The sequence below is a fragment of the Gymnogyps californianus genome, chromosome 1, assembly GCF_018139145.2.
Source record: "Gymnogyps californianus isolate 813 chromosome 1, ASM1813914v2, whole genome shotgun sequence".
In the NCBI taxonomy this organism is placed as follows: Eukaryota; Metazoa; Chordata; class Aves; order Accipitriformes; family Cathartidae; genus Gymnogyps; species Gymnogyps californianus.
Window position 1 is genome coordinate 64,316,932 of NC_059471.1, and position 14,752 is coordinate 64,331,683.

Here is a 14,752-nt window from a genome sequence, read left to right on the forward strand (position 1 = left end):
AAAAAAAATGAATATTGGGCAAAATTTCAGTTTGATTCTGAAAACTCTGATCATCGGAGGCAGTCAGGGAGAGGTTTCATTTCGGTCTGCATAGGTCATCATAAAGTTACTCTGTGCTAAAGCGAGAGGTGTGTGCAGAAATAAATGTACACAGACGGTTTCCTACTTGCACTGATCTTCCTGGATGGAAAAGCTGTGTGGTGAGACACACTTTTGATCCAAGTAAATTAGATTCCATTGGATAAACATTTCCAAAACTACTAATTTTTTACCATTTTAAATGTGTTTATGCTTTCAGAAGAGTTTCCTAAAAATATTCTTTGAAAATATTTCATAGTGGGAATTACAATTCATTTTCTTGAGAGAGTTCACTGTACCCTAGCAAATACGATAGTTTCTTCAGTGAAAATGTCACTGCGTGGGAAATTACTATCACTTTTTTCTGGTTTGTTTTACAATAAATATAGGATATTTGTAAAGAAAATGTAAAACTAAAAAGTGTGATTTTTTTTTTTCATTCATGAACTGTTGTGGGAGGAATATAAAGAAAGTGATGTAAACATTAGAATGGACTAAATAACATCTGAATTGGGCTTGTAAAAATAAAGTTCAGTCCCTGAAACTAACATTTTTATAAATCCTTTGTATTGTATATATTTAATTTGAGTATATTTAGTTATCACAATTACATTGCATGCACACTTTTTCTCTTTTTGTTACACACACAGAGCACAAACACAAACAGATGAAAATTATACTGATTTTGAAAAGTCAAGCATATGAACATTAAGAAATGCCAGAATTGAAGTTGTCTGAGATACTGTTGGGTTGCCTTGTGCATACAAATTTAATGCTGTTGTTTTTCCACCTCTCCCCAGCTTCATTCAGTGCAGAGAATGAACTATATTTCTTCAGTGATCTGCTACTAAATAGTTTGTTTTCCCTTCATTGATTCATGTGTGGCTTGTGCCATTTTATTCTGCTCTAAAAACAAAATTCTAGTTTTTCTGCACATTTTTTATGTTGTTCATCAACATTCACTGTATGAGCATTTCAGAAACATAGATGGCTTCGTTTTCACAGTACTTCTGACCTAAGGTTGTGTCATTCAGTTCCTCAGATGAGGAATGGAAGCCTCAAGGCCATGTGTTCCCACAGTTTTTGGGTGCCTTGCTTGAAATTGCAGAGACTTGAGTTTTCAAGCAGCTTTAGCCAGTCTTGCCAGTTTAATTCACAACCCTTGTCTGTGAATGATATAAATGTGGAATCAGTTAACCAGGCTCTCATGTCAGTTTTCTGGTACACTAATGCTGTGTTTTTATTACTTTCAAACCACAGGCATTAAATGAGAAAATCTAGGTGTAGTCAAGTCCATTAATGAAAATAAACAAATTACTTATCTGCCCTACTATTCTCCAAATATTTAGGAATTGAATCAATTACACTTACCAAATCTAAGGTAGCCAAAAGTTCTGTAATTTGCAGTCAATAGTGAGAAGCCCTAGTACAGCAGTAAAAGTGGGTTTTGTATTTTTATAAGCTGCAGTTGTTCATGCTGTTTGATTTGCATTGTAGATGCCATTTCTAGGCCACTGCTAAACATCACTTGAGTGAAATTGTCCCGGATTTACACCACCATAAATGAGAAAAGAATCAGGCATGTTGTCTTTGGCTGGTTTAAAGCCCACCCAAGTGATTCTCTGTATCTATTTACAAGATCATTTACAGCAGTATTTACTGTCTTGCACTGTTTAAACATGAATGAAAAATGTAAATATGCAGAGCACCTGATTCTGCTGAGACATGACTTTATAACTCATTGAGACCAACTGGGCTAAATATGTCTGGTTTGTAAACAGAAATCCAGGTGACACTAGACTGCCTCCATCCAAGGGTTTAGGTTGTTTAAACTCCTTAACAGACAGATCTTAAGGGTGGAGATCCAGAACAATTTACTAAGGAAGGGGCATGCAAAGTACATGTGTACATTTTTATTAAAGAGGGCAAGCTCAAGGTAGCATTCCTTGCATTTTGAGTGGACATTGGTGAAGTTTGTGACAGCTTTTTGTTCAGGCTGAAGTTCTTTTATGCCTAGACCCTAGAAATGCTCCGGCTTTTGTCACATAAGGTTTATTATTATAGCAGAAAGTCCAATATACCTAAATAACAGAAATGTTCAGAACAATTTTCATCTACAGGCTTGATTCGGTCTTTCTCATAAACTGGATCTTTGCCACAAAGTTTTGAAAACAAGGATGGAACTCTTGAGTGTGGTTCTACTCAAAGCCAGTACAGATATCTGTAGAGGTTTTATGTGTCTTCTCTGACTCTTGTTTCTGATGAGGTGTGCTGCAATGTTGGGTTCAAATGGGCGTTTTTCTGTGACGAGTGGCTTTGTGGTCAGGTACCTTTCATTGCTTTAGTCCAATCAAACAAGTGGAGAAGGTATAATCCAGATTAAGTCATTGTTCTTTGTGACTGGATAAGATAAGGCAGTGGGAACTAGTAAAAAGTCTTACATCAGAACAAATACAGAATAAACTACAGGCCAGTGATTTCATTAAGTTTCTAAAGTAAACTCATACCTAACAGAACTCAAAGACTGATCTTCTGCCAAAAAATCATAATCGTTCATAGAGGATGATTCACACCCACTGCGTAGTAGTAAAAGACTGATTATTTATTTCCAGAAGTAAAATTACTGCATTTTATTTTTATTTGGAAAGGGAGAGCGTAAATGGTCTTTCAGGTAAGTTGTCATAATTCCTAAGATGAAAGGTAAGGCTTCTGTCAGTTTCCTCAAATTACTAAAAAAGAAGCTTAGGAAGAGAAAATCAAGCCTGACAAACTTATTCTCCAGATTTTCCTGCCTTGCTTTTCAGGTCTTGCTTTTCTCAATCTTCACTTTTTGAAAAGCAAAGCCTGATTTTTTTTTTTTTTTTTTAAGTTGCACTGAAATGGAAGGATCTAATTTGATTTGTAAAAAGAAGCAGAATGCATATTCGCCTGTGTGTGTTACAAACATTTTTTATCAATTAAAAAGTTTCAGACATGAATTTCCTTTTTTGGTGTAAGAAAAACTGCAGCTAGCTAAGCTCTCTGATGTGTTTTTGTACTGTGTTTCAGCTCTGGACTTTCAAATGTTATTTTGTCTTTAGCAATAGCTGTGTTTAGGACAGCATGGTTTTTGAGAAAGAGCAATGTAGTTTCAAAGAAGGCATAGCTGGAAGAAAGATTTCACTGGCCACACTTTCAATACAGAGTCCACTTGCTGGCTTGGTAGCTGTTCAGTAGATCAAGTGATCTGTTAAAGGAAGTACAAATTTCCTTGTGCCTGTAAGCATAGTTAACACTGCACAAAAATGGCAGACTTTGCTCTGGAACTCTATTATTTTTCCCTTTTATTTCACACATAGATTAATGAACGTATCATTTCACTTTGTAGAAAAGCATATTACCATGATAGTTTTATTTATGAGTTACTTTAGCTCCATTAAGATGCTGCTGTGTTTGATTCTTGCTGATCAGAAGCTCGACTTTTCTTAACAGCTCTTCCCATTGCTGGAGATGCTAACTGAGATGAACTGTATTTAGCCTTATTAAAGTGGGTGACTTGAAGTACCTGAAAAAGGGCTGAATTTATTTGTGTCATCTAAATAAGTGGTGTTGCCTGTCATTAAAGTTAAATGTATTAATTAATCAGATAGATGACCTCCAGTAACATTTTTCTTGCTTTTATTAATCAATGAATGTTAAAAACACCTGAGTGATAGTTATGAAAGCCTTAGTGAAGATCATTGCACACACAAAAAAGTGATTGAAGCCTAGTAATGGTCTCTTTTCAAATTAATTGATGGAAGGGTTAGTTTTACCGAGAAATAAGTTACAAGCAAAGTAAAAGATGGAAATCATCCTGCAGGTTCATCTATTCTGTTTTACCCTGTAAGAATGGCAGCCAGGTAATGATTGATTCTGATGAAAGTGTGTGTCTGGGCCAGTCCTGCCATGATAGGTTAAGATTGCATTGCTTCAATTTGTAGTGTGCTGCGAAGTTACTGGAGCCAGAAACATATCCTGCTACCAGCTTAATGATTTCCCAAACGTGCCCTTTTACTTCCAGCACAGTTCTTTTTTCCATAGTGTAGCAACAGATGGCTAGATGGCTGATACACAATTTCTCATAATACAGGTTCCATAATAGCAGGAGTTCACTTCTACTTTTTGTAGGATGATTAAATGGGCCAGCTCATGTCTCCTTGGTTCAGCAAGTCAGCTGTACAACTCTTCTCTGTCAGTCCTACTGTCTCTTCGGTAGCTAGAATCCCAGGCATGGTTTTGGTTGCCAGCACATGTGTCAGGCCATGCCTGTGCTGTTAAATAAAAGAAAGGGTGGAAGATACCCCTGGGTAGTGTATCACTGACCTTCCATACTGCTTAGCTGGGATGTGTCTGGGATGGTTTGGCCTGTGCAGAGTAGCACTTTGTGAGACCGTGCATAGTTATACTTAGTTCAGGGACAGCATTTAACTGCTGAGACCTTTCTCAAAACAGTATGTTCAAGATTCACTGATTTTGTTTCCCTCCACTCTGTGTCTGAAAGACACTCCACTGTCTTTCAACAATATTCTCACAGGCTGCATTCCCTCACACACACCACTTCAAGTAACTTCAAGTTTGCTGTGTTTAATTTAACAGTATAGACAGAAACTTAGAGCTCTCCAAAAGATAGGAAGATACTTAGGTGAAATTTAAAATATAATTACCAGACAAATACAGATGGTATAGCAATAACCAAGCTAGCTCTGAATGAGCTACTGTGGATATTAGCAGCTGTATGGTGGCAGGAGCACGACATTCTGGCTTCTAGCCTAGCCATTAGGCTAATGGAACTACAGTGCTTCTGATACACACTGTCACACGCTGAGATCTAACCTGCATCTTTGCTCAGCATTGCATTGGGTGATACCTTTGAGTCCAAAACTGATTCTGAAAATACTGTTTCAACTATCCCCATCTTTAAAAGTCTTTAAAATCCCACTCTGCCTTCAAACTTCAGGTCTCTCAGGCATCTGAAGTTGGGCTTCTGCATATGCCTAGAAATGCAACAGTTTTGACTGCACTGAATAACTCAGTGCTATTTTATGCTTAATCCCAGCTTGCTTCAAAAAAGTAAAAAAGAAAATAAATTTCTAAAAAATCATAAGCGGCTCAAAAATGGTATGTGTTTAGAGAACACACTTACTGTGCTACAAGATGCATGTACCAGTATTTTCTATCACTGAATGTTCAAGAACTACTTCCAGTTCATAAAGGAAGGAGTCTTAGATGAGTTGTCATCCAGACTATGGGAAGCTATGGTTTAATATCCTCCTCTGCTTACAGGGTTTCAAAAATATAGCTCCTCCATTGCTGAGAAGTGCACCTTATCCTCTAAACCCAACAGTCTTTTCCAGGGTAAGGATACTCGCTAAGATCCTGTGAAAGCTCTGCCATATTGCAGAGATTGAAAAGCGTAAAGCTGCAACAGAATGTACTGTATCCTAGTGGTGGGGGTGCTCCTTTGGGTGTGAAGGGACATGCATCTGCTCTTTGCACCACAGCTAGTATTTAAGCAATGATGAGATAAAGTGTACAAACAGTGGGGTAAGTGGGAACTGGAATCAGGTTCCTGCTCACAGGAAGGGTCTTGACCTCTAGCTACAGTTAGATGTTCCCTTGTTCTCTTTAGCCTGCTGCATCTGGAACTGCATGGTGGTGTACACTCAGTGGAGGGCTGAAGAGTAATCTTCCCAAAACAGTGAATCTCCCTCTGTCTCTTCACATATACCTCTAAAATGCCTGTAATCTGGTGAAGCAGGTGAATGGATCTGAGGGTCCAATATTTCCTTTGCTTCTGTGCTTTGCCTCTCTCAGAACCTTAGTGGGCCTGAGGTTATATATGGTCCTGTAATCAGCATTTGTGTAGGCAAATTGCAGTCAGGTTCCTCCTCCTTCACCTTCTTCCCAGAAGTGCTGATTCACATGGCTTCTCATTTGGCCAGCTCATCATAGCCCTTCTGAGATGCCCACATTTCCCTAGGCACAGGTTAGTGAGCTTGTTGATGACCAGTTCTACAGAGGATTTGTCTCTTTGTAGCCATCTAGAAGTTAGTTGGTTAATCTAAACTATTAATCTGAGTGTTCTTGATTACCAACAGAGAAAGAGGAAATGGTTCCAAGGGCAGTTTTTCCAAGATGTCTTGAATCTCTCTTGCATCTTTCTCTTTCCATTAAGAAGGAGCTTAGAATAGATGCCAATGCTTAGATGGCTACACTTCAATGAGATGACTAATAGTTTGTCTCTTAGAAAGTCTTGCCAAATACGACAACTGGTTCCTCAAATAAGTAAAACATAGTACAAATCAACATCATTATCTTTCAAATTAAGTGAGTAATTTTAAAGATAATGTAAGACAGTAAAGTAAGACATTTGTTCCACTAATTTTAATGGAATTGGGGCTTTATATGTGATTTATATAGAAAACCAAGGTAGAAGGAACGGTAATATTTTTTATATGCTCACCTCAGACAGTTTTATAAGAAGCATTGTTTATTCTTCACTGTTGCACTGGTGAATGGTTTAAAATATATAAGTTTAGAGCAATCAGTATAATGATGAATTTATTTGTTTGTTTCTCAATCAGCTAGGATTTATACATACATGTTGGAGAAGTCTCGTGTCATTATGCAGCCTCTCAACCAGAGTAATTTTCATGTTTTTTACTTGATGATGGATGGGCTGTCTGCTGAAGAAAAATACACCCTGTACCTCAGTAATTTGTCTGCACACAGGTAGGAAAACAACTTTATATTTAGTATTAATATTTTTCTTATTTTAGTGCTTCTTTGCTGTTGAGGTTCTTCCTCCAACAGTTAACATTTGTGTCCTAACTTTTCAATGAGCTCTGAAATTATTTATTATTGAGTACCTGTTCATGAGGACTTAATTCTGGAGTACATGTACACTCTCTTAACAAGGTCAGAGTATTATATCCATTAGGATTATTGCCTTAAAGGAGAAAAAGGAAACTTCTTAGTTATTTTTCCATCTTCTGTGGACTAGGGTAGGTCTGTTCTTTTTTTTTTTTAAACCCTGATGAAACGTTTTGTCTTCAGAAAAAACTGTTTTATTAAAATTAGACTTTTCTTATGGAATATGTCAATTTTGATGAAATGTCACTATATGTAACTGATATTTCCATTTTCATTTTGATATTTACTTTACTTCATATTATTAAGAAAAACAGAAAAAAAGTTTTGACTGCTTTGAAACCAAGGATAGGATTCAACACCGAACACCTAAAATTAGGTCTTTGTGTGTGTCTCCACATGAGCTGATTGTCTTGGCTCCCATTTGCAATCAAAGGAGATTGAGTCCCTACTCAGCTCTCTATAGAGTTACATGTAGATGTGTGCTTCGGGGTGAACTGAACCACATATGTGGCTTCATAAACTGTGCTGACTACATCCCCTTTAATAGTAAGAGCTTAAATATAAAGAGCTGTATGTTTAGCTGTATGTATATTTAGACACCTACATGTAGTGTGTCTATGGCTGAATACACTCCAAATGTTTAATATAAGTGGAAGGTTTTGGTTTTTCAGGAATTTTTGGGAGTATCTCAAAATTTATTAATTCAGATTCTTTTGGAATCAAAACATATTCCTGATTTAGATCATTTGCCTTTCTTTCTTTCTTCAGTCTTTCCTAAGAAATATCACTGAAATGAAAGAAGCTTATTTGGCATTAATGATCTTCTTTTAAATTGGCTAAGTTTATAATGAACATAGTAAGTAACTGTAAAAAGACCAATAGTAATTAAAATGATGTAAAATGAGTGTTTTGAGTTTTTCATATCTAAGCCTTTTTCCCATTGATTTTTCTCTCAACTTTTCTGTCTTCCACTCTGGCTAGTTTTTGAATAAAATAGTAGTTGTAGATTTGGGGCCTGTAAATAGAAAGATACCACGTTAATTTTTGCAGAAAAAACTTACTTGATTCTGATTTTTTCTTAAACACAAGTCTTCAGACTACCATTGTTTGGTAATGTTTTAAGCTGTTAGCACTTCTGGTATTATACAGAATAGTGTAATACACTAGCTCTGAAGAAACCTGAGGCTAAATTGCTTTACTAAAAATGACCCACTTCAAAGGGGGAGAAGGGAAGAGTTAATTTCTCTGTTTTAAATCTTTGAAGGCTTTGAAGACCAAAAGGATTCTGAGCTCCCGATCATTAATTTATTCTTCTTCTAGCAAAAGTTGTTTGGAATCACTCAGTTTATTCAGAAAATGAAACAGTTTGAAGTCACTTTGCAAGAAGCTCCAACAGGAAACAACTTAGCAAAAACCTGAATAATTAGATTCACATGAACAAAGCTTTATCTGATAAGATATCTGATAAGCATCCAAAAAGAACAAAATAGTATTTCAAAATAGATGTCTGAACATTGCAGTGCCAAAGCTTTGGAAGTAATTTATAGCTGAATATTTGCATAAAGCTGCTTTTATCAATAAAGCTTTGCTTTGGCTGCATAGAGTAGATTGTATCTTGCGTTACTGGGAGAGAGTTTGGGCCAAATATTTCTTACCCTAAACTCCTGAGTGTAGTAGTTCAGTGGGCTAGATCTTTCTTGGTTGATAGAGTTAAACTAGGGGTGAATTTCTACTGCATCAAACTCATACATGAATCAGGAAGGCATGTTTTGGCCTCTGTTGTAAATTCATGATTTCTGGCTTAGTCAAATTTTGATGAGATCATATCATTCTGGTAACATCAATAAGTGAATTTGTCATGTTTTCTTCAAGCAAGTGTAATCTTGACTTTAATAGTAAAATTAATTAGATAACAGCCCTTTTGAAACGATAGGTGTTTCATGCCCAACTGTTTTTTTGATAATTTTTCTGTTCCTCTTTGCATTGTTTAATATTGCACCTTTATGTAGAAGATTGAACAATCTTAGTAAATAATGGCTGTTAAGATCACAACATACCCCTATTTTTTCATTGTTTGCTTAAGCCATTGCCATATGAGAAATGAGACATAGCATTGGGTTTTTCTCCTCATTTTAGATTAAAGAGTCAAAGTAGTATTGTCAATAGTGGTTATTGTTAGACTTGATGCTGTAAAAGGTGAGGGGTAGTTCATGTATTAAGCAGTATATAAGCCTGGATTAAGAGTTAATGTAAATAACTAAAAGGGGAAATCCCTCCCCTTTGGAGTCACTGAGAGTTTCAGTAAGGCTGGGGTTTCACCCCAATGTGTAGGGGGAGTTGTTAGGTTGTAATTCTGTGGTGGTTGATGCCGTCCTGAGAGGGAGCTTGAGCTCAGAAACTTAAATGTATGTTCTTGCAAGCATTATGACTGCTAGGGCGTCCTGTGAAGACAAATAGCTGGCCACTTTCTATTGAACCTATATACAACTAGGATCTTAAAGTAGCAAGCCATCTAAATCTGTGTAGGGAGGGATCTGAATGAATACGTCTCCCACCGTATCTGCATGTGGATCATGATGGATAAAGACAGAAGCAATTCCTGAAAGGTAAGATCATTTTTCAAGATTGAGCAGGTCAGAAATGGAGAGAGTGTCTCAAAAGGGCAAGTCGAGGCTTTTTGATTGACAACTACTCCCATGTGTTCATTACATTCAGAAGCTGATTTTTATTAGCAGATCCTTGATTGAAATTTCCAAAATTTCTATTGACTTGGTGTGTTTCAAAAGTACTGCATAACTTTGTTTATCTTGATGATGATGTGTAATACAGAGAGATTAGAGATTTTGAGTTATATTCTCAGTTTGCTCTTGATTTGCTCTTCATTTTTTTTTTTGCTGGGTGCAGATACAGTCCTTTACTGTAAGCATTGCTTTTCTGGCATGTGAAGTTTAGTGTCATAGTAAGAGTACGTCCTAGCTTTCCTAGCACGTTAAGTTTAGCCTCATAGTTACAGTAGGTACTACCTTAGTGATGAAACTTGCAACCAAAGTGAAACAGAGAGCAAAGAGAGGTGACAATGGTGATAGATCAGCTTGTAAATGGTCTTCAACTCTGGTGAAGAAAGAATATAAAAGGAGAGATCAGAAAGTCAGGAAAGAAAAAATGTGGGAAAAATCTTACAGAAAAAAGTGGAAAGACCTGCTTTTATTATTTTGGGCCAATTGCTTCATATTAGCACTGATATTCCAAAGCTGTAGTATATATAACAATATAAGAATGTCTTTGTGTAATACGTATATGTAAGATACTCAAACATACTGTCATTAAAAATCATGTCATTACATTTGTATATGTATATTAGAAATATAGCTTAAGGCTACTTACCTATAGAAAATGGTTTCAGAAATGATGGTGGGTTTGGCAGGTGTTCAACTTGATGTCACTATTTTCAGTTTAAACAAGGTTGCTAGTTCTCCTAATTGATTGTATTGTTATGGCTTTTGGTAGCGTAGGCAAACTGATACAACGCTCTCAGTATTACAAGGTGATTCTGACAGGTGTTTTTTAGTCCTCCCTTGTAATGTCAGATCTCTGTCACCCAACATTTATAGGTTGAAATATACTGCTTGTAAATAAGCTGTATGCGTAAAACTAAACAACTTCAAGTTGGGGAAAACGTTAATGTATGCATTCATGCAGAAGCTGGACTGTGGTCAGGGAGTGCATTTTGTGTTTGCATTGTCAGACTGCTGTTCCCAGATGTGTAAAACTTTCCTTCCTCCCATAGAACAATGATGTGCACTGCAGTGTGTGCTCTCTCTGCCTGTGCTGTTTCTCCCACCCCTTAAAAAGTGGTGAAACTCTTCTGCAACAATAGCTGTACATCAGTTCACAGAACTGATGTATCTTCTTTCACAGTTTTTCAGTGCAGGTGCCCTCTTCACTGTCAATAAGAAAACTTTCCATTAACTTCATGTATAAAGTCGTAATTTTAGTGAAGTGATTGAATTTCTCATTAAAGTCTAAACTGATCAGAACGTCTTTGCCTGATCATTGAGGAAATCATTCCCCACTCTAAATGGTAAGGTTGGTCTTCAGAAAGGGCTTAAAAATTACAGTGCAGGAAAGTGAATGGTATAGAAAAAATCCCAGTAAACAATTTTCAGAGGCATTAAGTGCAAAGCCTTATGTCTGATTTTTTATGTGTTTCCAGTCATCATCTTTTCTAACAAGCACTAATACAATGTGCGGAAAATGGTGATTATTCTAGTATCCATATTGATCCCCACTCTTCCTTTCCCTCACACACAAGAGCTCAAGGTGAGAGTTTTCAAGACTGTGAGTGGCCAGTTACCACAACTTTCCCCAATTCAACATACTTAGGAGGCAGCCTTTGTTTTCTAACTGCTATAGACACAAAGCCAGGAAGGCATTGCATGTTTCCATACCCTCTCTCTTTCTTTTCTTTCCTTTTATCTTTGGATGCCATTTTCCTTTCCAATTGTTTGATTATTTTCTCATTTAAAATGCAACAGAAAGAAGTATCAGTCTTGAAAATAACAGTTTTCCATACCTGTGCCATTTGTCTACAAATGTAGCTGTGGCAGTCTAGTGATACAAGGTAAATTCATAGAGAAAAGTTGGTTTTTTAATTAGTCTCAGATAATTGGAAAAAGAGACATTTTAGGGATGTTCCAGTCCTCTGATGTTCTATGCTCTTTCCTTGTATTCAAGCCCGATAGATCACTTCTTTCCTTATCGATATTCACTTTGATTAAACTTTCAGTGCTCCCATAAAGCCCAGCTGTGTCCATAAAAAATCACAGAGGTGGTTACGCAGTGCCGTTTTGACCCTTTGGCTTCACAAATTACCTGTTGCTGATATCTGTGTCTGATGACTAGAGGAAAATCCAAACAAGTGTTAGACTTGTCTTACAAAATTGATTGGATCTAAATACTGTGAATGAAATAACTAGATCTGGAAGGGTTATATCAGATTTTCCCACGAGTGGTAGTCCTGCTGGAATAATAGTTTCTATATGAAGTGCCAAGTTACATCACTTTATCAAACTGCCATTAGACTTTGTGTGCTGAAACTCGGCATAAGTTAGTTGTACCAAAATTCTGAGTCTCACCCCAATGAAGTCTAGTATTGAGGCTCCATGAACTTTACTGTTGAGGATCAACTTTGTTTTAAAATCCTGCTGACAGCATAAAGCTCCAGGCAATCAGGAAAGTGGCATTCATTGTATTTAAATGTAGGAGGAAGGTAAAGATCAGACTCAGAGGTTCCTCAGCTGTGTTTCACTTTTCCATTGTGGGGAGATATGGGCACAGGAGGAGAGAAAAGCTGTGGTAGCAGATGTTAGGCTTACCGTCCCTGCAGCTGAATGGCCGTGAGGGTCAAGTCCTTCTAATTCTTCTTGGCTGAAACCCCTTCCTAATTATTCTGTGCAAATAGGGAAACCATACTGGGTGAGACTTTTGAACTTTGAAATCATTCTCAAATGCTAGCGACAGTTTTGCTAGGGCTCCTTTGAGTTGTGAGTTTCCAGTACCATTTCCAGAATTCAGGCAATTCTGTGTAATGGCCAGAGAGAAGCTGGAGCAGGTGCTGCTCCATGCAGGCAGGGGAGACGGGAGGCAGGAGACGGAGGCTGGGGTGGGGAGGCGCGCGGGGCCCTCACCCTCCTGGCACATCCCTGCAGCACCCAGTGGGTCCAGGGATGGTCACCGGGGTCAGACACAGCCCTGGAGGGCTGGGAAGGGCCACGGAACTGGGGACGGGCCAAGGCCAGGCTGGGATGTTGGCCCACATCAGGGGGTCAGGGGGGGGTCAGGAGGGTCCATGGCCAGGCACAGGCATGGCTGACCCCATTGGGCCAGCACCAAGGCCCAATGCCTGAACTCAGAAGCCACTCCTGAACCAAGGGGGGGTCCCAACAAGGCTTCTTGCACAGCCCAGGCAGCTAAACCCTTGAGAGGGGCAGAAGGCATTCAAGGCACCTGCAGAAACATAAAAGATCCTTCATCAGTTTTTAAGGAGAGTTAAGGATTGTCTAATTTTTTCCCATATTATCAATAAACAGCTAAATCTTCAAAGTTCTCTATTAATTGCTCTCCTTTGCATAAGTATATTTTTTCAATGTGTGTATTTTCTTTAGCATATTGCCTGTAAACTTGTACTTAACACTTTCAATACATGGCAGCTCTAGTGGCAACTATTAAGCTAATGATTTGTAGATTGTCTGTCACCCCAAAGATTTTTTTGTCATGGATCTTTTGGCATTTAAGTTCTTAGTAAAGATGTGAGTGAAGAAGAGGAAAAACCCGAATCAGTCTTGCACTTCTTTTTCCTTTCCCAACCTATTTTTTACCTTGCATTAAATCATACAGATAACTTAGCACTCATTTCTACTTCCTTTATGTTCATTTTCCTGTGCTTAGCATTGACCATCCTACTAAGACACGAACTAAGACCTTAAAAAATTAGAAGTGCACTTGATGTTTTGCAGAGGATAAGGGTTTTTTAAAGACTGGATGACTATGTTTGGGTGATTCTCAAAGGCAGTGTCCGAAATTTATCATCTTGCTATTATCCTACTCCAACATACTTCTTTTGTAATGAATGCTGAGTAGAAAGTTAGTTTTCGTATTATTATACCAGAATTATTCTAGAAAAAGTTTTACTTTGCCAAAAGTGACTCTGGTGCACTCTGAGAAAAAGTTATTTGTCTTTGGGTATCCAAGCTAAATTCAGTTTCATATCTAATACAATTGAATTCTTTCTTTTTTCTTTTTTTTTCTGCTTGTAAACATTTTGCATAACAGCTGAGGGGTTTAGAGGTGAAGCTTCGATTATTGTGAAATAGGGTTTTATGATACATTTTCTGGAGTCAGAATTTTTAAAAATATTTCTTAGAGGTTCAAAGGCAACATGTATTTTCTTCATTTTCTTATATCTCAGGTGTCTCAAAGTAATATACCTTGAATTTGTGTGTGCATGCACATATGTAGACATACTGAATGTATTTATACTCAACTTTTTTTCCATTTCTCTGCTTCTTCCATGTTCTCTCTTCTCTTCCAAAGGTCTCTTAAATTGGAAACAAACATTCAAATTCTGGTTGAACAAGTAAATCAGTAATTTTTTGGTACTGTGCAAGTTTTTCTGTCCTAACTTCATTACATGCAGCACATTCCTTTTCTCCAAGAAGCTTGCATTTTAAACACATTAACACTTATAAGACAGTGCAGTGATACACATAGCGCAAGCTATGTATATTAGCATGCCTAGACAGCAAAGGACCATTGGGGTATAAAGACTTTTCAAGCATGCTTGACAAACTTTCTAAATAATGGGGTAATGTGAAGATGCAGTTTCAAACACAGATTTCAAAAACTGAGGGAGTTAACTCTCAGTTAATTTTGCTGGAATTTGATTCAGTACAATAAGTGAATATGGACAGGTGAAGCCCTAAGTAAAAGGGAAAATAGTTTGCGTTGTTTTTTTTTAAACTACATGATAGCAAATAACATAAAAATTAGACACCTCAATCAGTTTACATCTTCCTGATATGTTTTACTTGTATTTCAGCTGTCTAGTGAAAAGCTTTACCTGTGAACGTTTGTTTCTTAGCTATCCTCATGCAACACTACTGTGAAAATCTGATTTGCAACCAGTAATACTATTTTAAGAACAAATTCTGTAGATTCTGAATTAAATGAGGCAGTTCCATTTACTTAGATTCCAGTGAGGTCTGACAGCTAAACTATACCA

General features: G+C 37.3%; 1 protein-coding gene across 1 annotated transcript in view; it reads left to right on the forward strand.

Annotated features, from left to right (window-relative positions):
- Nucleotides 1-14,752, forward strand: part of MYO16 (myosin XVI) — a 297,557-nt gene that overhangs the window by 135,077 nt on the left and 147,728 nt on the right. The window contains exon 15 of the mRNA XM_050904272.1: nt 6,684-6,831. Within this exon, the coding sequence (XP_050760229.1) occupies nt 6,684-6,831 (148 nt within the window). The remainder of the gene's footprint in view (nt 1-6,683; nt 6,832-14,752) is intronic.